Raw genomic sequence first — 25,497 nt, 5'->3', positions numbered from 1 at the left:
AGAGAGTGGGGGGGGGAGAGAGTGCGGGGGGGGAGAGAGTGGGGGGGGAGGGAGTGGGGGGGAGAGAGTGGGGGGGGGAGAGAGTGCGGGGGGGGAGAGAGTGGGGGGGGCGGAGAGTGGGGGGGGAGAGAGTGGGGGGGGGAGAGAGTGGGGGGGGAGAGAGTGGGGGGGGGAGAGAGTGCGGGGGGGGAGGGTGAGGTGCGGGGGGGAGGGGGAGGTGCGGGGGGGGGAGGTGCGGGGGGGAGGGTGAGGTGCGGGGGGGGGGGGGGTGGACTGTGCGGGGGGGGGAGGCGCTGGTCTCCGGTCTGTTTCCATCCTGTGATTCTCTCGTGACTGGGAGTCAACAGGAAGCGGCGCCGCTGCAGCGTCTCGCCCCGCCCGCGCCCACAGCCCGGCACCGTCACCACCCCTCACACCTCACCCTCACCCCCTCATGCTGACCCCCTCCGCCCTCACTCCCACCCCCCGCACCATCAACCCCTACCCCGCACCTCCACCTCCCCTCGCCCCAGCACCGACAGCCCGGCACCGTCAGCACCCTGCGGCCTCCGGCACCCTGACCCAGCGCCCTGGGTGGGTGGGAAGCAGGGGGATAAGTAGGGAGGGGGTGGGGAGGGGGTGGCTGGGCGGGGGGGGGGGCGGGGGGGTTTGGGGTGAGGAGGGGGTGATGAGAGTGGGATTTGGGGGTGAGGAGGGGGCGATGAGCGGGGGAGAGTGGGAGTGGGGAGGGGTGGCTGGGCGGGGGGGGGGGGGGAGTGGGGTCAGTGACTGACCCAGTGCTGTGTGTTCCAGGTCTGCAGGAGATTGGTGAGGGCCGGATGGCAGTGTTGCTGTTGGCTGGGGGGCAGGGTACCCGTCTGGGGGTGCCGTACCCCAAGGGCATGTATGATGTGGGGCTGCCCAGTGGCAAGACCCTCTACCAGCTCCAGGCGGAGCGGATCCACAGAGTCCGGACGCTGGCCGCAGAGAGGACGGGCAGGTCATGCCCACTGCCCTGGTGAGACCGAGTCCCTGCCGGACACAGAGGGCAGCCCGTCCTGAACGCCCGAATTTGCCCCATCGGCACGTACCGCCCACCTGTGACCGCACGTAACACCTACTCTGGGTATCAGCACAGCGCAGGTACATGGCACACACTGGCAGACCGTGTGCAATGGCAATCAGACGGTGTGCACTGGCAATCAGACTGTGCACTGGCAATCAGACTGTGCACTGGCAATCAGACTGTGCACTGGCAATCAGACTGTGCACTGGCAATCAGACTGCGTGCACTGGCAATCAGACTGCGTGCACTAGCAATCAGACTGTGTGCACTGGCAATCAGACTGTGTGCACTGGCGATCAGACTGTGTGCACTGGCAATCAGACTCTGCACTGGCAATCAGACTGTGTGCACTGGCAATCAGACTGTGTGCACTGGCAATCAGACTGTGTGCACTGGCAATCAGACTGTGTGCACTGGCAATCAGACTCTCTGCACTGGCAATCAGACTGTGCACACACTGACCCAGCCTGTACTAATACTAGTTACACACAGTTAGACTATGTGTACACACTAACACAGAACCAGGTACAGTCACCCACCACGGAAACAGGTCCTTCAGCCCAACTTGCCCACACCGGCCAGCATGACCCATCTACCCTAGTCCCACATCACTAAACCCGTCCTGTCTATGTATCTGTCTAACTGTTTCTTAAATGTTGGGATAGTCCCAGCCTCCTCTGGCAGCGTGTGTTCCATTCACCCACCGCCCTCTGTACCGTGTGGTTCACCTGCGTACACCACCAGTTGTACATAGAGAGACTGCACGCCAAACACTAGTTACAGCGCGGTTAGTGGGTGTACTATGAGACGGGGAATAGCAGCAGAGCCTGGTGTCTGTTGTGATGGCCCAGTGTGTGTGTGAGGGCCCAGTGTGCGTGTGTGTGCGCGTGCGTGTGCCCAGTGTGCGTGTGTGTGCGGACCCAGTGTGGGTGTGTGCGTGTGTGTGCGCGTGTGCGTGTGGGTGTGTGCGTGTGGACCCAGTGTGGGTGTGTGCGTGTGTGTGCGCGTGTGCGTGTGGGTGTGTGCGTGTGGACCCAGTGTGGGTGTGTGCGTGTGTGTGCGCGTGTGCGTGTGGGTGTGTGCGTGTGGACCCAGTGTGGGTGTGTGCTCTGTGCACAGTACAGCGGGTGATGGTGCCTCTGTTGTGAAGGTACATCATGACGAGTGAGTTCACCCTGGGGCCCACACGGTCATTCTTCAGCCAGCACGGCCACTTCGGGCTCCCGCCGGCCGACGTGGTGATGTTCGAGCAGAGGATGCTGCCCGCGGTCGGCTTCGACGGGAAGGTCATCTTGGAAGGGAAGGGACGGATCGCCATGGCACCAGGTCAGTGCACCAAACAATGCCCACCCCCACCCACCCCAAACACACAGCCTCCCCACCCTCCCCCCCCCCCACCCACAGCCCACACCCCACCCACAGCCCCCACTCACACCCCAGCCCCCACACACAGCCCCCACCCACAGCCCACACCCCACCCACAGCCCACCCCCTTCCCCACCCACAGCCCACCCCCTTCCCCACCCCCACCCACTCACAGCCCACCCCCACCCATCCCAAACACACCCCCTCCCCACCCACCCCCTTCCCCACCCCCGCCACTCCAGACACACACCCTCCCCACCAACCCCCCACCCCCACCCACAGCGCACCCCCCACCACCCGACACACACCCCCCACCCACACCCCAGCCCCCTACCTTGATGCCATCCCCCTCCTCGCCCATGCTGACACCTGTCCCCCCTGCCCGCGGCCACATTGACCCTGTGCTTGCCCCTCCCCCACAGATGGGAATGGGGGGCTGTACCGGGCGCTGACTGACCACGGCATCCTGGACGACATGGAGCGGCGGGGCGTGCAGGCCGTCCACGTCTACTGTGTGGACAACATCCTGGTCAAGATGGCGGACCCCGTCTTCATCGGTTTTCTGTGTGGAGAGAGGGGCCGACTGTGGGGCCAAGGTGGGTACAACCCTCTCCCCCTCCTGGGTGTGGCTGGGGGTGGGGTGGGGTGGGGGGGCCTGTGGGGGGTGTCTCAGGGAGGGGGGTCCCTGTGCTGGGGAGGCAGTGGGGTGAGGGGGTCCCTGGGCTGGGGTTGGGGCTGGGGGTGGTCGTGGGTTGGGGTCTGTGGGGGGTTGTCTCAAGGGAGGGGGGTCCCTGGGGTGGGGGGGCAGTGGGGTGAGGGGTCCCTGGGCTGGGGGTCCCTAGGGTGGGAGGGTCCCCTGGAGTGGGGGAGTCTCTGGGGTGGGGGATCTCTAGAGTGGAGAGCCATGGGCTGGGGGGGGCGTGGGGAGGAGCGGCATTGGGGTTGGGAGGGTCCCTGGGGTGGGGAGACCGTGGGGTGGGGGTCTCTAGGGTGGGGGGCAGTGGGGTGGGGGTCCCTGGGGTGGGGGGTCCCTGGGGAGGGGGGGGTCCCTAGGGTGGGGGGTGGTCTCTGATGTGGGGGGTCCCTAGGGTGGGGGTCCCTGGGCTGGGGGGTCCCTAGGGTGGGGGGGGTCTCTGGGATGGGGGTCCGTGGTTTTCTCGGCGCTCCCACTGCTGTTGTTGTAGGTGGTGGGCAAGGCCGACCCCGCGGAGCCGGTGGGGCTGGTGTGCCGGTGGACGGGCGTTACCAGGTGGTGGAGTACAGCGAGGTGGAGCCCGGCACCGCGCACCGACACAATCCTGACGGGCAGCTCACCTTCAATGCCGGCAACATCTGCAACCACTTCCTCACCATCACCTTCCTCAAGGCCGTGGCTGAGTGAGACCCTCGATCAACCCTCCCTCCCTCCCCCCCTCGATCAACGCCCCCCCCCTAACCTCCCTCCCTCCATCCCCCCACCCCCCCTCCCCATCTACCCTCCCTCCCCTCCTACCCTCCCTCCCCCCCTAGCCTCCCTCCCCCCCTAGCCTCCCTCCCCCCTACCATCCCTCCCCCCTACCATCCCTCCCCCCCTACTATCCCTCCCCCCTACCCCCCACCAGCCACCCAGCCCACTCTGCCACCCTGCTTTGCGTCATCCGCAAACTTGGACCTTGTCTTTGGTTGACGTTGCTCCCCCCAATGACCCCTGACCTCGGTCTGACCACCCATTGCCCCTGACCTTTGCCCCCCGACCTCTGTCTGACCTGCCATTGCCCCCCTGACCTCTCCCATTGCCCCCCGACCTCTCCCGTTGCCCCTGACCTCTCCCGTTGCCCCCTGACCTCTCCCGTTGCCCCCTGACCTCTCCCGTTGCCCCCTGACCCCTCCCGTTGCCCCCCTGACCCCTCCCATTGCGCCTGACCCTCCCGTTGCCCCTGACCCCTCCCGTTGCCCCCTGACCCAGTTGCCCCCTGACCCCTCCCATTGCCCCTGACCCCTCCCGTTGCCCCCTGACCTCTTGTTGCCCCCCAGGGAGTTTGAGGGTCAGTTGAAACCGCACGTGGCCCTGAAGAAGGTTCCCTTTGTGGATGAGGATGGGAACTGCGTGAAACCAGAAACGCCAACGGCATCAAGATGGAAAAGTTTGTCTTCGATGTTTTCCAGTTTTCCAAGTAAGTTGTTGAGGGCCAAAGTGGCAGCCGGCTCTGCCGCGACTTACCGGCACAACCCCGGGCTGGAGAGGTGGGGGGCAGAGGGTGAGGGGGGGGAGAGGGTAAGGGGGGAGGGTGAGGGGGGGGGGGGAGAGGGTAAGGGGGGGGGAGGGTGAGGGGGGGGAGAAGTGGGGGGCCGAAGGTGAGGGGGGGGGGGAGAGGGTGAGGTGGGGGGCCAAGGGTGAGGGGGGGGGAGCGGTTAGGGGGGCAGAGGTGGGGGGCAGAGGGGGAGAGGTGGGGGGGCAGAGGGGGAGAGGGTGGGGGGAGGGGAGAGGTGGGGAGGGATGGATGGGATAAGTCAAAGAGGATATCTGTGTGGTGAGGTTAGTTGCTGAGGGTATCATTAGTTACTGGGGCAGCTAGAGGTGGTGGCACACGGTGGAGGCCACAGGCAGGACACATCATTCATGTGGAACCAACAGGAAGCCAATCACCTAATCACTAGACACAGGGAACTGCAGATGCTGCTTTACAAAAGAAGTCACAGAGTCCCGGATTAACTCAGCGGGTCAGGCAGCATCTGTGGAGAACATGGATAGGTGACGTTCCCGGTCGGGACCCTCGTGTGATTGTTGTGGAGAGATGCCACTCCAAACTCCTTGTCTGTCCCATCTCTCATCGAAACGTTGCCGCAATCTGTGTGCGTTATCCCAGAAGCAGAGCTGCCCGCAGTGCACTCAGAGAGAGTTTGCTCCCCCTCCCACCCAGTCCGTCTGTGCAGCCTGTGACCCTGGGTCAGTGTAGAGATGCCCCGTGTCTGCCATCTCCCCATCTACGTATCTGCAGGAGCTTTGCCGTGTGGGAGGTGGTGAGGGAGGACGAGTTTTCTCCGTTGAAGAACGCCGAGAGCATTGGTGCCAAGGACACGGCCTCCACGGCCCGGCGAGCCCTGCTGTGGCAACACTACCGCTGGGCACTGCAGGCTGGCGCACACTTCCTGGACCACAGCAACAACCGCATGCCCGCCTGTACACAGTGAGTTAGTCTGCCGCCTGTACACAGTGAGTGAGTGAGTGAGTGAGTCTGCCTGTCTCCATCGCCCAACGTGGCCACTGTCAGGGGGAGGGGAGGGAGCAGGGGGGCGGGGGGGGGGGGGGGGCAGGGCGGGAGGAACGGGCCGTAGGGGGAAAGGAGAGACGGGACGGGGGGATGACGGTGGGGGGGGGGGGCGGGGGGTGGGATGGGGGGCGGGGCAGAGCTCACTGATGTGTTTGGGCGTGTCTGCAGGCTCCAGGAAACAGACGACCCCTCTGTGGTGTGTGAGATCTCACCGCTCATCTCCAGTGCAGGCGAGGTAGGTGTTCACGGATCCAATAATCAGCCGGTGTGTGTAACACGTTTGTGCAACAGTGCCAGTGTGTGGCTTTAACATGTTACAGTACTGGTGTGTGCATCTATGTGACACGCTACAGTATCAGTGTGTGTGTAACACGCTAAAGTACCGTTGTGCGTGTGTAACACGCTACAGTATATGTGTATGTAACATGGACAATACCGGTGAGGTCAGTGGTACCTTAATGAACGGCACAATGTTAATAAAAGCATCACGGAACCTTTGGCACCTGATCGGCTGCCATCCTTTCCTGCCACGTAAGACCCTGAGAAATGATTTGCTAAAATCTACCTAGACTGAGTCACTGCCAAAACATTCTCCATGAATTTCCAGCATATGTTGCAGCAGCGCCCTGCTTTGCTGCTTGTATCCCGAGACCGGGCATCACTGCCAGTGCCTGTCTCTAGGCCGGGCATTGCTGCCAGTGCCTGTCCTCTGGGCTGGGCATCGCTGCCAGTGCCGGGCACAGCTGCCAGTGCCGGGCATCGCTGCCAGCCAAGCTGCCACAACTGTGTCACTGAGCACAGACTGCACTTGTCTTTGTGTCCTCATTGGATAACCAAGCTGACATCAATATGGTGGCAGCGCTCTTCACAAACCCCTGCCGTGCACCGCCAAGGTGCAGCATCAGAGAAACTAAACGGGTCGTGTTTCTCAACACTTCAAAGGGTCACCTTGGGGGAGCTGGTCAGGGAGAGGTTTGCTCTCCAATCCACACTGACCAACACACACCAGACCCGTACACACATTACTATCCCCTAGTCCCCCCCCAGTCCGTCCCCCCTAGATCCCCCACCCCCCCAGCCACTAGCGACACGACCCTGACCCAAACGTGGGGACGGGTGGGACGTGCAGACTCCACGCGGACAGCGGCCTCGGGCCGGGATCGAACCCTGGCACCGCCGGTCAGCAGTGCCCCTGTGCTGCCCCCTTGTGGGGGCTCAGAGTGGGGTTTGGGACCTCTTTCAAATTATCCTGGGCTGGGCAGTCGCAAACGGTCACGGTGGGGGGGGGGGTGCACGGGGTGGGGGGGGTGCACGAGGTGGGGGGGGTGCACGGGGTGGGGGGGTGCATGGGGTGGGGGTGGGTTGCACAGGGTGGGGGGGTTGTACGGGGTGGGGGGGGTGCACGGGGTGGGGGTGTGCACGGGGTGTGGGGGTGGGGGGTGCACGGGGTGGGGGGTGCACGGGGTGGGGGGTGCACGGGGTGGGGGGGTGCACGGGATGGGGGGTGCATGGGGTGGGGGGTGCACGGGGTGGGGGGTGCACGGGGTGGGGGGGTGCACGGGATGGGGGGTGCATGGGGTGGGGGGTGCACGGGGTGGGGGGAGCACGGGGTGGGGGGGTGCACGGGGTGGGGGGGGTTGCACGGGGTGGGGGGTTGCACGGGGTGGGGGGGGTGCACGGGGTGGGGGGTTGCACGGGATGGGGGGTGCATGGGGTGGGGGGAGCACGGGGTGGGGGGGTGCACGGGGTGGGGGGGTGCACGGGGTGGGGGGAGCACGGGGTGGGGGGGTGCACGGGGTGGGGATGGGTTGCACAGGGTGGGGGGGTTGTACGGGGTGGGGGTGTGCACGGGGTGTGGGGGTGGGGGGTGCATGGGGTGGGGGGTGCACGGGGTGGGGGGTGCACGGGGTGGGGGGTGCACGGGGTGGGGGGTGCACGGGGTGGGGGGTGCACGGGATGGGGGGTGCATGGGGTGGGGGGTGCACGGGGTGGGGGGAGCACGGGGTGGGGGGGTGCACGGGGTGGTGGGGGGTTGCACGGGGTGGGGGGTTGCACGGGGTGGGGGGTTGCACGGGGTGGGGGGTGCACGGGGTGGGGGGGTTGCACGGGGTGGGGGGGTTGCACGGGGTGGGGGGGTGCACGGGGTGGGGGGGTGAACGGGGTGAGGATGGGTTGCACGGGGTGGGGGGGAGCACGGGGTGGGGTGCACTGTGGGTGCCAGTCAGTGTGTCCCCCTGGGGTGGGGAACGCCAGTGACCTGTGTCTTTGTCCCCAGGGCTTGGAGGAGCGTGTGAGGGGCCGTGAGTTCCACTCTCCTCTCCTCCTAACGGAATGATGACGGGAGGAGCCGCTGCCAGCTGTGCCCATTGAAGCTGCCAGCTGTGCCCATTGAAACTGCCAGCTGTGCCCATTGATGCTGCCAGCTGGGCCCATTGAAGCTGCCGATTTCCAGACAGATTTGTTTGATTTTTTACTGACTGAGAGCGTTGCTGGCGAAGCCTCTGCTTTACGTCAGGCTGGGATTCCACTGGATCTCCACCAGTGTCGGGCCGCAGTGGCCAGAAATGGACCGGGGGGGGGGGGGGGGGGGGGGTTGGTGGGTGGAGCCCGTATCCTGGTGCTCGGCTGCAGTGGCCCCGGGGTCCGTGACTCGCTAAATCCCAGCGTTGCGGCCCCCGTTCTCAGCAAACACCAGCTGAAGGGCCAATGTCCCTCTGGGTCCCCCCCCCCCCCCATGTCCACAGAAGCGGGGAGTGCCCGCTCCCCACGCTCCCGTCAGGAGTGCTGTCCGCACCGTCCATGGGCTGTTGCAGCCAAACGTGTCCTTCAATCAACAGTCCAATGTGTTTCATGTGATCAATACCAAAGGTTATTTGATTGACTGAGGACCAGTTTCCTGCTCACTCCAGTGAGGTGTCAGTATTACCCAGGGCTGGAGGACATGAGCTCCCTCACTGCCAGTCTCAGCCCACAGCTCCCATTAAAGCGCAGGTACTGCAGGGGGTGAGCACCAGCTGACTGAGCTCCTCTGGGACTGTGTCGCCTGGACTGGGAGCCCTGGCACCGCCCCACCCTGGCACCGCCCCACCCTGGCACCTCCCCACCCTGGCACCTCCCCACCCTGGTACCGCCCCACCCTGGCACCGCTCCACCCTGGCACTGCCCCACCCTGGCACCTCCCCACCCTGGTACCTCCACATTCTGGCACTGCCCCACCCTGGCACCTCGTTGCCCTGGCACTGCCCCACCCTGGCACCTCCCCACCCTGGTACCTCCACACTCTGGCACTGCCCCAAGGTGGCACAGCCCCACTCTGGCACCGCCCCACTCTGGCACCTCCCCACCCTGGCACCGGGCCACCCTGACCTGGTCCAGTCTTGCTCTTGCCCCTCCTAGCTCTGGCGTCACCCTGCTGCCCCCTTAGTTGCTCTGATGCTCACCGTCCTATGCCGCTGCCTGCGTGTGAGATCAGTGGGGGGGAGGGATAGGGCTATCTTTAACCCCAACATTGGGACTGATGAGTTTTATACTTTCCTCACAATAAAGTGCTATCCTTGCCTGTCAGCACTCAGTCTGTCATTTATCCAGCTCCTCATCTCACCACCTGGTGCTCAATTGGACAAAGTGGTGGAGTTGCAACCTCGCAGTGGTTGCTGTCTGTACGGAGTTTGCACGTTCTCCCCGTGACCGCGTGGGTTTTGTCCGGGTGCTCTGGTTTCCTCCCTCATTCCAAAGACATGCAAGTTTGTGGGTTAATTGGCCCTGATGTGTAGTCCACGGGATTGTTAGTCAGTGTGGCCTCGGTGGGCGGAAGGGCCTGTTTCCATGCTCTATCCAGAGTGAACATAAATGCGCCTGATGTGTAGGAAGGAAGGAATTGCAGATGCTGGTTTAGACACAAAATGCCGGAGTAACTCAGCGGGTCAGGCAGCATCTCTGGGGAGAAGGATTGGGTGATGTTTCGGGTCGAAATCTTCTGGAGAAGGGTCTCAACCTGAAACGTCACCCATTCCTTCTCTGCACAGATGCTGCCTGTCCCGCGATTACTCCAGCACTATGTTTCTATCTTTGGTGTAAAGCAGCATCTGCAGTTGCTTCCGACACCGAGAGATTGCAGAGTTGTGAGAGGCATCGGTCAGGATTGCGTGATTGGGAAAGACGAGGATGCAGAACAACTGACAGGCTGATCATTTATTGCAAGGAGACTAAACGTGAGGCGGGGCGATTATCGTTCAGTCTCACGTGGGAGTGGAGAGACCCTGTCTGGGCACTGAGCACGGCAGCGCAGTCTGTACAGAGGGGACTGGGCTTTCAAAATGGGCAGGGTGGGCTAGCAGCGGCGCGACGGGCCGAGGGGCGGGGCCGCGCGGGGCTGCGGGCGAGGAGGCGTGGTCGCGCGGAGGGCGGGGCTGTGGACGAGGGGGCATGGCCGCGCGGAGGGCGGGGCTGTGGACGAGGGGGCGGGGCCGCGCCGCCTTTGTTTCAATAAAGTTTGTCCGCGCGGGTTTGAATAAAGTTGACGGCGGGTGGTGCGCATGCGCAGTGGGTGCGATGGCGGAGAGTGACTGGGACACGGTGACGGTGCTGCGCAAGAAAGGCCCGAGCGCCTCACAGGCCAAGAGCAAGCAGGTGGGTGGGGGGCCCCAAGGGGGGTGGGGGGAGCTGGGGGGGTGGGGGGAGCTGGGGGCGCCCGTGGGGAGAGGGGAGCGAGGGGGGGGGCGCCGGGGGGGGGGGGGGGGGGGGGGGGGAGAGGAGGAGGGGAGCGAGGGAGGGGGCGCCATGGGAGGGGGGAGGGGGGAGGGGACGCCCGTGGAGGGGGGGGAGGGGGCGCCGGGGGGGGTTCTGGGTGATGACTGCGCGAGCACCTCATGAGTGCGGGGAAGGGGGCGTCGCCACCGCGGGGGGATATCAGGTGATAGTAGAATTGGGCCATTCGGCCCAACAGGTCTCCCGCCCCTCGGTATTTATTCACAAAATGCTGGAGTAACTCAGCGTCTCAGGAGAGAAGGAAGGGGTTTTCTCCAGAGACGCTGCACCCGCTCCTTCTCTCCAGAGATGCTGCCTGATCCGCTGAATTACTCCAGCATTTTGTGAATAAATACTTTCGATTTGTACCAGCATCTGCAGTTATTTTCTTACACTACCCCGCCATTCGGCCCATCAAGCCTACCCCGCCATTCGGCCCATCAAGTCTACCCCGCCATTCGGCCCATCAAGTCTACCTCGGCCACGGCTGATCCATCTCTCTCTCGCAACCCCACTCCTCCGCCTTCTCCCCGTTACCCCGGACACCCGCACTAATCACTGATCAATAATCTCTCAGTCTCTGCCATCAATACATCCCCAGCCCGGAGCCGCGCCGTCGGACTCTCCCCGCCGGTGGGCCTGATGTCACCGCGACCGCCTCCCCACCCTCCGGCAGATGAGTCTCGGCTGCTCCCTTTCCCGAGAGACGGACAGACTCGTTCCCCCACCGCCTCCCGTTCCCCAGCATCACCGCAGCCCCCTCCCATGCCGCCAAACCGCACCAGCCCATTGCACATCTTCAATCTCCTTTGGTGCTGCCTTACTGCAGCTGCTCACCTTCCTGAGATCTGCATGTGGTTGTTGATTGAGGGTTAAGGCTGGCAGTTGTTACAGGTGTATAATGCCAGAAATACAGGGCAATGTGTAGATTACATCCTGTGCCAAGTGTAAGGCTACAAAGTCGCGTTGACATTCTCACTTTATGTGCTATGGGCACAACAATCTTTGTTAAATTTGGCGCACCAGAAACAATAGACAATAGACAATAGGTGCAGGAGTAGGCCATTCAGCCCTTCGAGCCAGCACCGCCATTCAATGCGATCATGGCTGATCACTCTCAATCAGTACCCCGTTCCTGCCTTCTCCCCATACCCCCTCACTCCGCTATCCTTAAGAGCTCTATCCAGCTCTCTCTTGAAAGCATCCAACGAACTGGCCTCCACTGCCTTCTGAGGCAGAGAATTCCACACCTTCACCACCCTCTGACTGAAAAAGTTCTTCCTCATCTCCGTTCTAAATGGCCTACCCCTTATTCTTAAACTGTGGCCCCTTGTTCTGGACTCCCCCAACATTGGGAACATGTTATCTGCCTCTAATGTGTCCAATCCCCTAATTATCTTATATGTTTCAATAAGATCCCCCCTCATCCTTCTAAATTCCAGTGTATACAAGCCTCAGAAACATGTATGAAATTTGGGTCATTCTGCTATGAGTGACGACATTCAGATGATTATCACATATCACGAGTGCCAGGGGCAATATCAGCTTGCCCCAGAAATGCCAAGATACCCTTTCTCAGTGCACCGTATAAACCGCCTTGCCTCACACAATATGTGGCAGGAGACACAAGAGTCTACAAAATGCTGGAATCTTGAGCAAAAAAATATAGCGCTGGAAAAACTCAGCTGTTCAGGCAGCATCTGTGGAGGGAAATATCATCAGCATGAAGAAGAAGAAAACGACCTGAAGAGAACTGACCTTTCCCTCCACAGATGCTCCTGACCCACTGAGTTCCTCCAGCACTTTTATTTTTGCTTGAGTATCGGGATTATAATTTCTGAACTTTTCCCCCCAATAGGGCGTCCAATGTGATATAAGGAGGAATCAAACTATGTGTACTACGATCAGCATTATAAATTGAGAATCTATACCCACAAATTTGTTAGTTGGATACTTGTACTCCAGTTTGTACTTGGCCTAGTTGCACTTTATTTCAGTCTAAGATGACGTCTGGTATGTGATTGGCACATTGTCAGGAGAGTACCCGCGAATACTACAGTGCCCGGCTATTTACCAGAAACGTACCCACTAGTATTATATCCCAGTAACGGATATAACCAGGCTTTTATAAGAAAATAACTGCAGATGCTGGTACAAATCAAAGGTATTTATTCACAAAATGCTGGAGTAACTCAGCAGGTCAGGCAGCATCTCAGGAGAGAAAGAATGGGTGACATTTCGGGTCGAGACCCTTCTTCAGACTGATGGATTTTGTTCATGTTACATGGTAGAGGCAGCCTAATATTTAGTAACCAGTATCAGTGCGAGGCCTGCAGTGAAGGAGGTCATTGTCACAATGATAGACCTTTACTCATAGAGCAATATCCCAGGGTGAGATTCCAATTCACATTTCCACTGACGAGAAGGGCAGTCATTTGGCGGAATAGCAAAATTTTAGCAACCAGTGAGCAGAGCACAGGTGGTGTCCAAATGTAGAATAAATCATTAAGAAATGTAAGAAAAATACTTTTTGCATACATGAGGAAAGGCAACATGCGGCTTCTTAATCAAGAGAAATTGGAATGGTAAAGCAGTGTTTTATATCTTTGTAGTTTGCAAAAGGCTCAGTAAAATTATTGCTTTGCCAATATCCTACGTGTGAGCAACTTAAACAAATTGGCACCAGAGGGAAGTGATGAACTGGCATTGATCTTCCTGCATTCTCTAGATTCTGGAATAGAGTCCGGGAAGATAACATTTGTAAAGATTGGGGAGTTGAAAGATCTTTCTGGGTGAATGATTCAACCTGACACTGATGTAATATGAGTTGCTGGTCTAATTTCCAGGGTTAAATTGGTAACGTCACCCGTTCCTTCTCTCCAGAGATGCTGCCTGTCCCACTGAGTTACTCCAGCTTTTTGTATTCATCTGAGCAAAATTCTGCAATGGTCCAGATTTTGCATTGTGTGTGTTGGGCAAATTAAAACCAATGCATAGGAAAAAAAACTGCAGATGCTGGTTTAAATGCAAGTTAGGAACAGGGGACATACAACGAGATCTGGGTGTCCTAGTGCATCAGTCACTGAAAGGAAGCATGCAGGTACAGCAGACAGTGAAGAAAGCTAATGGAATGTTGGCCTTCATAACAAGAGGAGTTGAGTATAGGAGCAAAGAGGTCCTTCTGCAGTTGTACAGGGCCCTAGTGAGACCGTACCTGGAATACTGTGTGCAATTTTGGTCTCCAAATTTGAGGAAGGATATTCTTGCTATTGAGGGCGTGCAGCGTAGGTTTACTACGTTAATTCCCGGAATGGCGGGACTTTCATATGTTGAAAGACTGGAGCGACTAGGCTTGTATACACTGGAATTTAGAAGGATGAGAGGAGATCTTATCAAAACGTATAAGATTATTAAGGGGTTAGACACGTTAGAGGCAGGAAACATGTTCCCAATGTTGGGGGACTCCAGAACAAGGGGCCACAGTTTAAGAATAAGGGGTAGGCCATTTAGAACTGAGATGAGGAAAAACTTTTTCAGTCAGAGAGTTGTGAATCTGTGGCACTCTGCCTCAGAAGGCAGTGGAGGCCAATTCTCTGAATGCATTCAAGAGAGAGCTGGATAGAGCTCTTAAGGATTTACAGCTGGGATGTTACTTGTATCCAAGGTATCTGTTTAATTAATCAGTTATCTTGTTTTCCATCATTAATTCCCCAGACTCACAATAACCAATGCTCACTTTGTTATTTTTTATCTTTCTAAATATCTGAGCCCTGATTATCTGTTGTTACATTTGCTTTCTTTGATATTGTATTATAATTTTTCCATCCATGCTAATCTTTTAAGTTACTAATTGCAGTTTTTTATATTCTGCTCAATCCTCTCACCTGTCATTCAGTTTCATGAAATTATTTGTTTTAACTTTGATACAATACAATACAATACAATACAATACAATACAATACAATATATCTTTATTGTCATTGTACCCAGGGGTACAACGAGATTGGGAATGCGCCTCCCATACGATGCAATAATTTAGGTAATTTAGACAGCAGCAACCCAACGAAACGAACAGTTGTAACAGTTTTGGACAGGGTAAAGTGCAAGTTGATCTATGCGTTGTGGCCATCCGGCTCAGCAGGACCGGTTCATAGCAGCTATGGCCCTGGGGATGAAGCCGTTCCTGAGTCTGGAGGTGCGGGCATAGAAGGCCTTGTATCGTCTGCCCGATGGAAGGAGTTCGAACAGACTGTTGCAGGGGTGTGAAGAGTCTTTGTGGATGCTGGTGGCTTTTCTGAGGCATCGTGTGTTGTAGATGCCCTCCAAGTCTGGTAGCTGTGTTCCGATGGCCCTCTGAGCTCTATGGACTACCCGCTGTAGAGCTTTCCTTTCTGCCTCCGTGCAGCTGAGGTACCACACAGGGATTCCATGCGTTAGGATGCTCTCTATGGTGCAGCGGTAGAAGGTCGTCAGCAGCTGTTGGGGTAGACCAGACTTTTTCAGTGTTCTTAAGTAGAACAGTCTTTGTTGTGCCTTCTTGACCAGCGCAGCAGTGTTATTGGACCATGTTAGGTCCTCCGAAATGTGAGTGCCCAGAAACTTTTAGTTAACTGCTTCTTGGAACTTTTCATTATTGCTCAAATCTGGTTATCCCCTTCAAATGCCTGCGACTGCCTCCCCCTCATCGATGAACTGTACACTGCAAGGGCCAGGAAGTGAGTGGGTAAGATCATCTCTGACCCCTCTCACCCTGGCCACAAACTTTTAGAAGCATTCCCCTCGGGAAGGCGACTCCGGACTGTCAAAGCCGCCACAGCCAGACAGCTTTGTTCCACGAGCAGTAGCTCTACTCAACAACCAAAAGTCTGTAGCCTCCTTTTGCTCTGGTATTTTATTTCATTCTTCACATGTTTAAATTATAATGTTTTATTTTTAATTGTCTACTGTATATCGTGTTGTTATCTTTGCGAGCAAAGCACCAAGGCAAATTCCTTGTATGTATACATACTTGGCTAATAAACATTTATTCAATTGAATTCACTGCCTCTCAGCGGCCCTTGCCATAACTTTAACTTGCGGGGTACCGAGCTGCCTCTACGGTCATACCCTCACCACTGCCCTTATTTACCTTTACACAACTTGTCTTGCACGCCTCCAGTTATATTACGATTTCTGTTCTCTTGAAGTGCCTCCACACTGGGGTTAATTATTCCTACGTTTATGCACAACACGAGACCTGCACAAGCCTGTACTCTGTTTGGCTCCAGAAGATCCTGTGGTAAGAAAACATCCTTTAGACACTGAATTTCTAATCCGGGCTATTTTCCCCCATCTGTTTTTTCCGGACTTGAGTTAAAATCACCATGATATCTGCTGTACCTTACTGCACGAGCCCTTAATTTGTGCTGTGCCAGTCATAGGGAAGTCATGCTAAACCTGTATGAAACCTTGGGTTGACCACATATAGTGATGTGCTGAGCTGTAGTCGTATGAAGACACTGGACTGAGTGCAGTGAAGGTTTGTAGGAGTAATATAAGAATTGTGAGAGTTGTGGGGCCAACACTTCTGTAAGATTCTGGTTCGCAGCTTTCAGTGAGTCTGCTACAGATGTTAAGTTGAATTAAATGATGGGTGATGAGGACAAGATTGTGTCCATCACTGCAAGAAATCCATCCAGGAGTGAATCTAAACTAATTTTACAGCTTTCTTCCTCTTCCCTAGGCGATCACATCTGCCCAACGCAGAGGAGACGATGTGGAGACTACAAAGAAATGTGAGCATGGTTTATAATTGCAGCCCACTCCTCAGCCTGTGGGAGTGGGCAGCATTCTTAGACCCACAAGCAGGAATGGAGAGCTTTTCTGGACACTCCAGTTTCCTTTACTACACTGTTTTTTATATTCTAGTATAACTATTCCATTAGTGCTACATATCCATGATATACCAGATATTCCATTAGATATACCAGCACGATTTATTCACAAAATGCTGGAGTAACTCAGCAGGTCAGGCAGCATCTCGGGAGAGAAGGAATGGGTGACGTTTCGGGTCGCTCCATCACAGGAGAAAAATTAGTGACGGACATTTATTACAAGCCCACCGACTCGCACAGCTATCTGGACTACACTTCTTCCCACCCGGTCCCCTGCAAAAAGTCTATCCCCTACTCCCAATTCCTCCGTCTACGCCGCATCTGTGCCCGGGATGAGGTGTTTCAGACTAGGGCTTCCGAGATGTCCTCGTTTTTCAGAAAACGGGGCTTCCCCTCCTCCATTATAGATGAGGCTCTCACTAGGGTCTCTTCTACATCCCGCAGCTCCGCTCTTGCTCCCCATCCCCCCACTCGCAACAAGGACAGGATCCCCCTCGTTCTCACCTTCCACCCCACCAGCCAGCGGATCCAACATATCATCCACCAACATTTCCGTCACCTACAACAGGACCCCACCACTGGCCATATCTTCCCATCCCCTCCCCTCTCTGCATTCCGCAGAGACCGTTCCCTCCGCAACTCCCTGGTCCACTCGTCCCTTCCTACCCAAACCACCCTAACCCCGGGCACTTTCCCTTGCAACCGCACGAGATGCAACACCTGTCCCTTTACCTCCCCCCTCAACTCCATCAAAGGACCCAAACATTCTTTCCAGGTGAGACAGAGGTTCACCTGCACCTCCTCCAACCTCATCTATTGCATCCGCTGCTCTAGATGTCAACTCATCTATATCGGCGAAACCAAGCGCAGGCTCGGCGATCGCTTCGCTGAACACCTGCGCTCGGTCCGCATTAACGCCACTGATCTCCCGGTGGCCCAGCACTTCAACTCCCCCTCCCATTCCCAGTCTGACCTCTCTGTCATGGGCCTCCTCCAGTGCCATAGTGAGGCCCGCCGGAAATTGGAGGAGCAGCACCTCATATTTCGCCTGGGCAGTTTGCGGCCCGGTGGTATGAACGTCGACTTCTCCAACTTCAGATAGCTCCTCTGTCCCTCCCTTCCCCTCCTCCTTCCCAGATCTCCCTCTATCTTCCTGTCTCCACCTATATCCTTCCTTTGTCCCACCCCCGACATCAGTCTGAAGAAGGGTCTCGACCCGAAACGTCACCCATTCCTTCTCTCCCGAGATGCTGCCTGACCTGCTGAGTTACTCCAGCATTTTGTGAATAAATCGATTTGTACCAGCATCTGCAGTTATTTTCTTATAGATATACCAGCACTCTCATTAATGAAGAAGGTATTATCAAACTTAGAAGAAAATAATTGTATGAAGAAGAGGGACAGGTCAGATAACTGAGCAGAATATAAAAACAGTGATTAGGAGCTTAAAGATGATCAAGGGAAGAAAAATTAGAATGTAATATCAGTATGATATATAGATCAATATTCAGCTTCACTGTTTATTTTTACGTTTTTTAACCTTTTACCTTTTTGAGCCCCCAAAATGTTGAAATCCATCTTCCTCAGTTCCGATTCACATAATCCCTTTAATATCCATTTTTAATTAATTTCTTTCACCTGTATTCATCATTTGCAATCATGGATAGGTGGTTTCCTCTCCTGTTATTTAAGGCATTTATAAGTAGGATGAATCATTGTAGCATTTGCACATCTTTGTGAAACACTACTTACTTACCCAACAATAATTGCTCCACCACTCCTGGGGCTGTGGGAGCTCTCCTTTGAGCCAGAAGGGGGAGCTTTGCTGGACACTTGTTTCCTTTACTGCACCAAAGGCTGCTGACACCCATTCCAGTAGGAATGCCAGAGTTATCATTGTGATCACCTGCCATCAGATGTACTATCACCCATGAGCTTCACCATGTAACAGCAGTCTGAACAAATGCCCTGTGATATAGGTAGCATTCATTTACATTTCCTGTCCATTACCTTGGTTGCTTTCCCAGGCGTTATGTTTCTAGGGGTGTGATATAGGTAGCATTCATTTACATGTCTGTATGGGTGTGATATAAGTAGCATTCATTTACATGTCTGTATGGGTGTGATATAGGTAGCATTCATTTACATGTCTGTATGGGTGTGATATAGGTAGCATTCATTTACATGTCTGTATGGGTGTGATATAGGTAGCATTCATTTACATGTCTGTATGGGTGTGACCACTTACAGACTCTCTGGCTCCCGCTAGCGTAATCAAGTTGTGTTTTCACTCTGAGCATCAGCTGACGATGTTTATTGTTCCAGAGCGCGGTGGAGCTTTAACATGGGTATTGTTCAATCTTGGTTTATCTGGCAGAATGTATCTGCCAATAATTTAAGATAACATCTTGTCAATCTACAAACTTTTATTGTGTCAGTCAGCTTTGTCTTGGAATCCTCAGCAATTGACAATCGGCAAATGGGTCTGCATTTGCCTGCACTTCCCTCGAGACCTCTCTGTAAACTCACCTCTTGTAAAATTTTATTTAAGAATAGACAAATCTGATTGATCACAAAGTAAATGACCTTTTAATAATTATAGATCGCCACTAAAGAGGTGGAGAAAGCAATTCAGGAACTGGAGGCTTTGAGTGTTCTACAGCCCACTGTTATCCAAATTGTGGGAAACTTGCATAGGGAATGAATTTTTTTTTTAAATTGGAAATGCTAGATATCTGAAATGAAAAACTAAGCTAGTCAGGCAACAGTTGTGGAAAGAGATTGCAGGCACTGCTGGGACTTCCAGCATGTTCCATGGGCTGACCATCAGACCGAGTAATGTTCTCTTGCAAGGAAATAAGGCACAGCAGGAAAGTGTAGGGAAGCTACAAGAATCTCAGCAATATTTAAGGAACGACTGAACAGGGACATGGGCATAATATGTAAAATTAATGATGTTTTATTTCTGGCTTCCAGCATCTGCAGGCTTTTGCATTTCATGCGGTATTGATTTGTTATTATCAGGTGGACCGGGCTACAGTGCATTGCCTGCTATCCAGGCAGATCACCCCATGTTTGAGTGCAATCATACTGCACATGAGTAAAATAGGTGGTGCGGAAGGATAAAGGAAACAATGCAGAGAATAGTGTTACAGTTACAGAGAAAGTGTAGATTCAAAAAAGTGCAAGGGCTGCAACAAGGTAGATTGGAAAGTCAGCAATTTATCCTTAGTATTTGAGGTCCATTCAGAGTCCAACAGCAGGGAAGAATCTGTTCTTGAACCTAGTGGTATAAGCTTTCATTTTTGTTCTTCTGCATGATGGAAGAGGGGAGGGAATAACCAGGGTGTGAATGGTTCTTGGCGGCTTTCCCCAGGGAATGTGAAGAGTAGATGGAGTCGAAAGGGTGGAGGCTAGTTTGTGTAATGCATAGGACTGCAATTCTCTGGTTTGGGGCAGAGCAGTTACTGTACTACACTGCGATGTATTCCTGATAGGATGCAGGAGAATGAATCAAAAGGACCAGGGCAGCATGGTGCAACTGCAGAAATTGCTAAGTCATTGGATACATGCTGAAGTTCCTTACACTCCTGAGGAAGGAGAGGCCTTGATGTGCTTTCTTGACCATGGCATTGATGAGATTGCACCAGGACAAATTGTTGGTGATGTTTACACCTTGGAACCTGCGGCTACGATCATCCATCTCTTTAGCACCATTGATGCAGACTGGAGTGTGTGCTCCACCCCACTTCCTGAGGTTGATGGCTAGCACCTGTTTTGCTGACATTGAAGGAGAGCTTGTCATCTCAGCAGCATGCCACTAAGCTCCGGCTATCCTTGCCTGTGAGGATTTCAATGGAGAATGCAGAAGGAACTCTGCTCTGTGTCAGATTCTCACTATATTTGCCCTGGAGCACAATTGGAATGTTGCAGAGGGAGCCTCAACCTTAATTGGGCCTTGTCCACCGTGATGAATTGGACAGTGGGCAGTGCTGGTCTTTGGTAGATGGATGTTCCTGTTCGCTGGACGCTGGGACTGGCTGAAGGAGATCTCTGCTTTGTGTTTTGTCAGGGTCTGCAGGACAAAATAAGCAACACACAATAACCAAGAACACGGCAAAGCTGGACCGGGAAACGGAGGAACTGCACCACGAGCGAGTGTCGCTCACGGTCGGCAAACTAATCCAGCAGGGCCGACAAAACATGGGGATGAATCAAAAGGACTTGGCCACCGTGAGTAAACGGGTCGGCCAACATCTCAAGTTGTCTCTTCTGTGTTGTGTGGAGTGGTGGAGGAAGGCAGGGCGGGTGGCATGGGTGGCACTGTGTAGGGTGGGCTGGTGGTGGGGGGCAGGAAGGGTAACATGGTGGCACTGTGTAGGGTGGGCTGGTGGGGGGGGGCAGGGCGGGTAAAACATAGACATAGAAAATAGGTGCAGGAGTAGGCCATTCGGCCCTTCGAGCCTGCACCGCCATTCAATATGATCATGGCTGATCATTCAGCTCAGTAGCCTGTACCTGCCTTCTCTCCATACCCCCTGATCCCTTTAGCAAAAAGGGCCACATCTAACTCCCTCTTAAATATAGCCAATGAACTGGCCTCAACTACCTTCTGTGGCAGAGAATTCCACAGACTCACCACTCTCTGTGTGAAGAAATGTTTTCTCATCTCGGTCCTAAAAGACTTCCCCCTTATCCTTAAGCTGTGACCCCTGGTTCTGGACTCCCCCAACATCGGGAACAATCTTCCCGCATCTAGCCTCTCCAACCCCTTAAGAATTTTATATGTTTCTATAAGAGAGGCACGGTAGCGCAGCGGTAGAGTTGCTGCTTTACAGCGAATGCAGCGCCGGAGACTCAGGTTCGATCCTGACTACGGGTGCTGCACTGTAAGGAGTTTGTACGTTCTCCCCGTGACCTGCGTGGGTTTTCTCCGAGATCTTCGGTTTCCTCCCACACTCCAAAGACGTACAGGTATGTAGGTTAATTGGCTGGGTAAATGTAAAAATTGTCCCTAGTGGGTGTAGGATAGTGTTAATGTACGGGGATCGCTGGGCGGCACGGACTTGGAGGGCCGAAAAGGCCTGTTTCCGGCTGTATATATATGATATGATATGATATGATAAGATCCCCCCTCAGTCTTCTAAATTCCAGCGAGTACAAGCCCAGTCTATCTAGTCTTTCCTCATATGTAAGTCCCGCCATCCCAGGGATCAATCTGGTGAACCTTCTCTGTACTCCCTCTAAGGCAAGAACGTCTTTCCTCAGGTTAGGAGACCAAAACTGCACACAGTACTCCAGGTGCGGTCTCACCAAGGTCCTGTACAACTGCAGCAGAACCTCCCTGCTCCTAAACTCAAATCCTCTTGCTATGAATGCCAACATACCATTCGCTTTCTTCACTGCCTGCTGCACCTGCATGCTTGCTTTCAATGACTGGTGCACCATGACACCCAGGTCACGTTGCATCTCCCCTTCTCCCAATCGGTCACCATTCAGGTAATACTCTGCTTTCCTGTTCTTGCCGCTAAAGTGGATAACCTCACATTTATCCACATTATATTGCATCTGCCATGCATTTGCCCACTCGCCTAATCTATCCAAGTCACTCTGCAGCCTCCTAGCATCCTCCTCGCAGCTAACACTGCCACCCAGCTTCGTGTCATCCGCAAACTTAGAGATGTTGCATTCAATTCCCTCGTCCAAATCATTAATATACACTGTAAATAACTGGGGTCCCAGCACTGAGCCTTGTGGTACCCCACTAGTCACTGCCTGCCATTCCGAAAAGGCACTGTGTAGGGTGGGCTGGTGGTGGGGGGCAGGAAGGGTAACATGGCACTGGCACTGTGTAGGGTGGGCTGGTGGTGGGGGGCAGGAAGGGTAACATGGTGGCACTGGGTACTGGTTATTATACAGTCAGCGCAACAGGTACGGAGAGCTAGCAGTGGAGAAGGCCGGGACAGGTAACCGGCAGCACTGTGTGGGTGAGGGCAGGACAGGTAAAGGGCAGCACTGTGTGGGTGTGGGCAGGTCGGGTAAACGGCAGCACGGTGTGGGTGGGGGCAGGTCGGGCAGCACGGTGTGGGTGGGGGCAGGTCGGGCAACACTGTGTGGGTGGGGGCAGGTCGGGTAAACGGCAGCACGGTGTGGGTGGGGGCAGGTCGGGCAGCACGGTGTGGGTGGGGGCAGGTCGGGCAGCACTGTGTGGGGTGGGGGCAGGACGGGTAAACGGCAGCACGGTGTGGGTGGGGTCAGGTCGGGCAGCACGGTGTGGGTGGGGGCAGGACGGGTAAACGGCAGCACGGTGTGGGTGGGGGCAGGTCGAGCAGCACGGTGTGGGTGGGGGCAGGTCGGGCAGCACTGTGGGGTGGGGGCAGGACGGGTAAACGGCAGCACTGTCGGTGGGGGCAGGATGGGTAACTTGGGCGGCACAGTACAGGGTGGGCTGGTGGACTGAGCAACCCTTCCGCATCATGTGGATGTGAAGGTGTGTGAGGGTGAGGGGAGGATTCACCATTTGGGATATGCAGGCTGTTGGAGATTGATCACAGCTGTGATCCATGCCTCGGCTTGTGCTTTCTTCACAGAGGATCAGTGAGAAGCCCCAAGTCATTGCCGACTACGAGTGTGGGAAAGCCATTCCCAACAACCAGGTTCTTGGCAAGGTTGAAAGAGTGATCGGTGAGTCCACAAACTCCTACCAGGGTGGCAAGGAGCACCCAGACCGGAGCCCAAAGTGAAAGCCAGGCTGAAGAGTTCAATCCTCCAGTCTGAAGTTCCAAGTGCACAATCCATCTGTGTTTCCTTGTGAGGGAACCATCCACACCATTGCTTTACTTTGATGCACATTGATTCACTCCATGTGAATATAATGTTGAAAACTCGTTACTGCACAGGTGGTGGGTGTCAACAACTGTCCAACTGCAGTATCCTGAACCATGACAGACTAACCCCTTGTAAACATCATCTTGTGTACACAGCAGTGGTGTTATACAGCACACCAGTTACTGCAGCCTGAACAAGGGGCGCTCCACAGACTGACCCATTGTCTACTTTTCATCAGCAGCAAAATGATGGTCGGAAGCTTTGGCCGAGCTCCACTTAACTGACCAGCATGCCCCTGGCCATTGCCCCATGTGACTGAGCATTGGCTGGGGGTGAGTGCGTGTGACCCTGGTAGCCGACAACAATTGAGGGGGCGTTCCATGGTTAAAGATTCAACTTCTTATTCTACAGATCACTGCAGGCCTTTGTCAGGATAGTGTCCGGGACCCGACTATTTCCAGTTCAGCAATGTCGCCCCCAAATTAGGTTCAGCAGGGAACACATTTGTCAATGAATAGACTGTTCCATGTACAGTAAGATCCACTTTAGATGGAAGTAGGGCTTTTGTTCACCAAGACAATCTAATCAGGTCACCTACACTTTCCAGGGCATTCCCCATCACAGGATACTCCAACTGGAAGGTTCTGGGGATTCTGGTCACAACACAACTGGACCAGGCAGTGGCACGTCTCCACGCCTGGGGGAGCTCACATCCAGCTGTATAAAGCGGCTGCTCGTCCATTACTCCATCCACCATTGTGGACATTCCTCTGCCCTACACACACCTGTGCTCCGCAACATTGCCCCCCAAACATGCCACATGGGACTGGCATCAATCTCAAGTTCGCTTACAGATGCCATGGCATCCAGGTTTAGAATTGTGCTTCATGTTCATTGCTGTTTGGTCAAAATCCTGGATGTCCATAACTGGGTGCTGTGGGAGAGAGGGCTTTTGTTTCACAGGGTTGTGGGTGGAGGAAGGTGCACAGTGAATGCTGGCCAAGCTGCAGCATACATTAACCATCCTCCACTGCTCTGGGTTTAGCCAGCAAGTGTGGTTGTCCCGTGTGGACTTGCTTGGTGTTAAGTAAACTTTATTTTTTATTTAAAAGGCCTCAGGTTGCGTGGGAAGGATATTGGACAACCGCTGGAGAAGGTCCCCAAGAACAAATGAGAACAAAGCCTCGAAATCAGTTCTTTCTTTTGAACTGGTCTCCCCTGGCTTTTCTACAAGTCAGAATGACATTGTTGCCAAGCTGATTGTGGGCTGCCATGCCTGAGTAACCAATCCATCTGCTGGCATTATACTTCACCCAAAGAAAAGCTTGCTCTCAGATTCCCAGGCATGGTTTTGAATGCGATTAATCTAACCAGGACAGAAGTGTGAAAACTTTATTTGTGGTAAATCTTCATTTCCCAAACTGCCACCTCCAGGAAGGCGCTTATGATTTCCTCTCACTTTCCCTCTAACTTTCTGTAGAAATAAAGTTTAAGCCTTTGGACTTTGTGTCTGAGTGTGGTGTATGTGCTGCATGAGGATTGTGTGTCAGATCCCTTGGTGATGAACTCCAGAACCTCAGTTAGACACAAAGTACTGCAGTAACTCAGCAAGTCAGGCAGTATTTCTGGAGAAAAGGAATAGGTGACAGTTCGGGTCAAGACCCTTCTTCAGACTGAGTCAGGGAAAAGGGAAACGAGGGATATGGATGGTGATATGGATGGTGATATGGAGAGATATACATAAAGTAATGATCAAAGGCGGAGCCCACAATGGTCCATTGTTGGCGGTGGGCTAGGTGGTAACGAGTTATCCAGACAGTGAAACTAGTCGAACTCAGTCCTCATCTCACCTGTGGCTACCAACCTTGTGGTTCCAGCATGTGAGTCTCGGAATGCCATCACAGAAGGGACATATCTGGGCAGCACAATGGATCTGGACAAGACCCCAACTATGCACTGTGTCCCTAACACCCCAACACATTGCTCCTCAGTGATCCTAACCGTACTTCACGACACCGTTCCAACTGTGCAGCAGCCCGAGTTGTGATGGTGGATCTCCCATCGACTTAATTCAGTGGGAAAGTATGCAGGTTAGGTAATACTAGTTGTACTTACGGAACCACAGCCCAGAACTATTGAAATACTTATTCAAGATAAGTAAATGCTGCAAATAAAGTGAATACAACAAAAATAATATGAACTAAAATGGCACAAGCATATCAAAGATAGCGTGATCCAATAAACTACCATGCATTGGAGACTAATTGTGAACTGTAGGTGTAGTTTCAGCTCTTGCACTGCAGTCTCCCTGTGCATGGTCACGTTCTAACTACACGGATACCTCGTGGTTGTGGACTCTGCTGGGGACCTGACCGGGTCTGTGCAAAGT

At 54.6% G+C, this 25,497-nt stretch overlaps 2 protein-coding genes across 3 annotated transcripts; both read left to right on the top strand.

Moving 5' to 3' along the window:
- Positions 1-353: 353 nt before the first annotated feature.
- Positions 354-9,215, top strand: LOC144608401 (UDP-N-acetylhexosamine pyrophosphorylase-like protein 1). The gene is given in 12 exon segments (XM_078426126.1): positions 354-573; positions 793-997; positions 2,196-2,371; positions 2,833-2,969; positions 2,971-3,006; positions 3,595-3,637; positions 3,640-3,787; positions 4,424-4,512; positions 4,515-4,563; positions 5,389-5,577; positions 5,830-5,896; positions 7,937-9,215. Coding segments are annotated over 11 exon segments (1,173 nt in total). The 5' UTR covers positions 354-573; positions 793-818; the 3' UTR covers positions 7,997-9,215.
- Positions 9,216-10,164: 949 nt separating this feature from the next.
- Positions 10,165-24,610, top strand: edf1 (endothelial differentiation-related factor 1). 2 transcript variants are annotated; one of them, XM_078425819.1, is made up of 5 exons: positions 10,165-10,290; positions 16,130-16,181; positions 20,353-20,513; positions 22,871-22,964; positions 24,221-24,610. In XM_078425819.1, exons 1-5 carry the CDS (start codon positions 10,213-10,215, stop codon positions 24,280-24,282), a joined length of 447 nt encoding a protein of 148 aa, XP_078281945.1. In that variant the 5' UTR covers positions 10,165-10,212; the 3' UTR covers positions 24,283-24,610. The 2 variants fall into 2 exon arrangements, with proteins under 2 accessions (XP_078281945.1, XP_078281944.1); XM_078425818.1 differs by lacking the exon at positions 22,871-22,964.
- The last annotated feature ends 887 nt before the right edge of the window (positions 24,611-25,497 follow it).

This window comes from Rhinoraja longicauda, chromosome 31 (assembly GCF_053455715.1).
Source record: "Rhinoraja longicauda isolate Sanriku21f chromosome 31, sRhiLon1.1, whole genome shotgun sequence".
Lineage (NCBI taxonomy): Eukaryota > Metazoa > Chordata > Chondrichthyes > Rajiformes > Arhynchobatidae > Rhinoraja > Rhinoraja longicauda.
The sequence above is the reverse complement of the archived record's forward strand: the minus strand, read 5'-3'. Positions and strand labels throughout refer to the sequence as shown.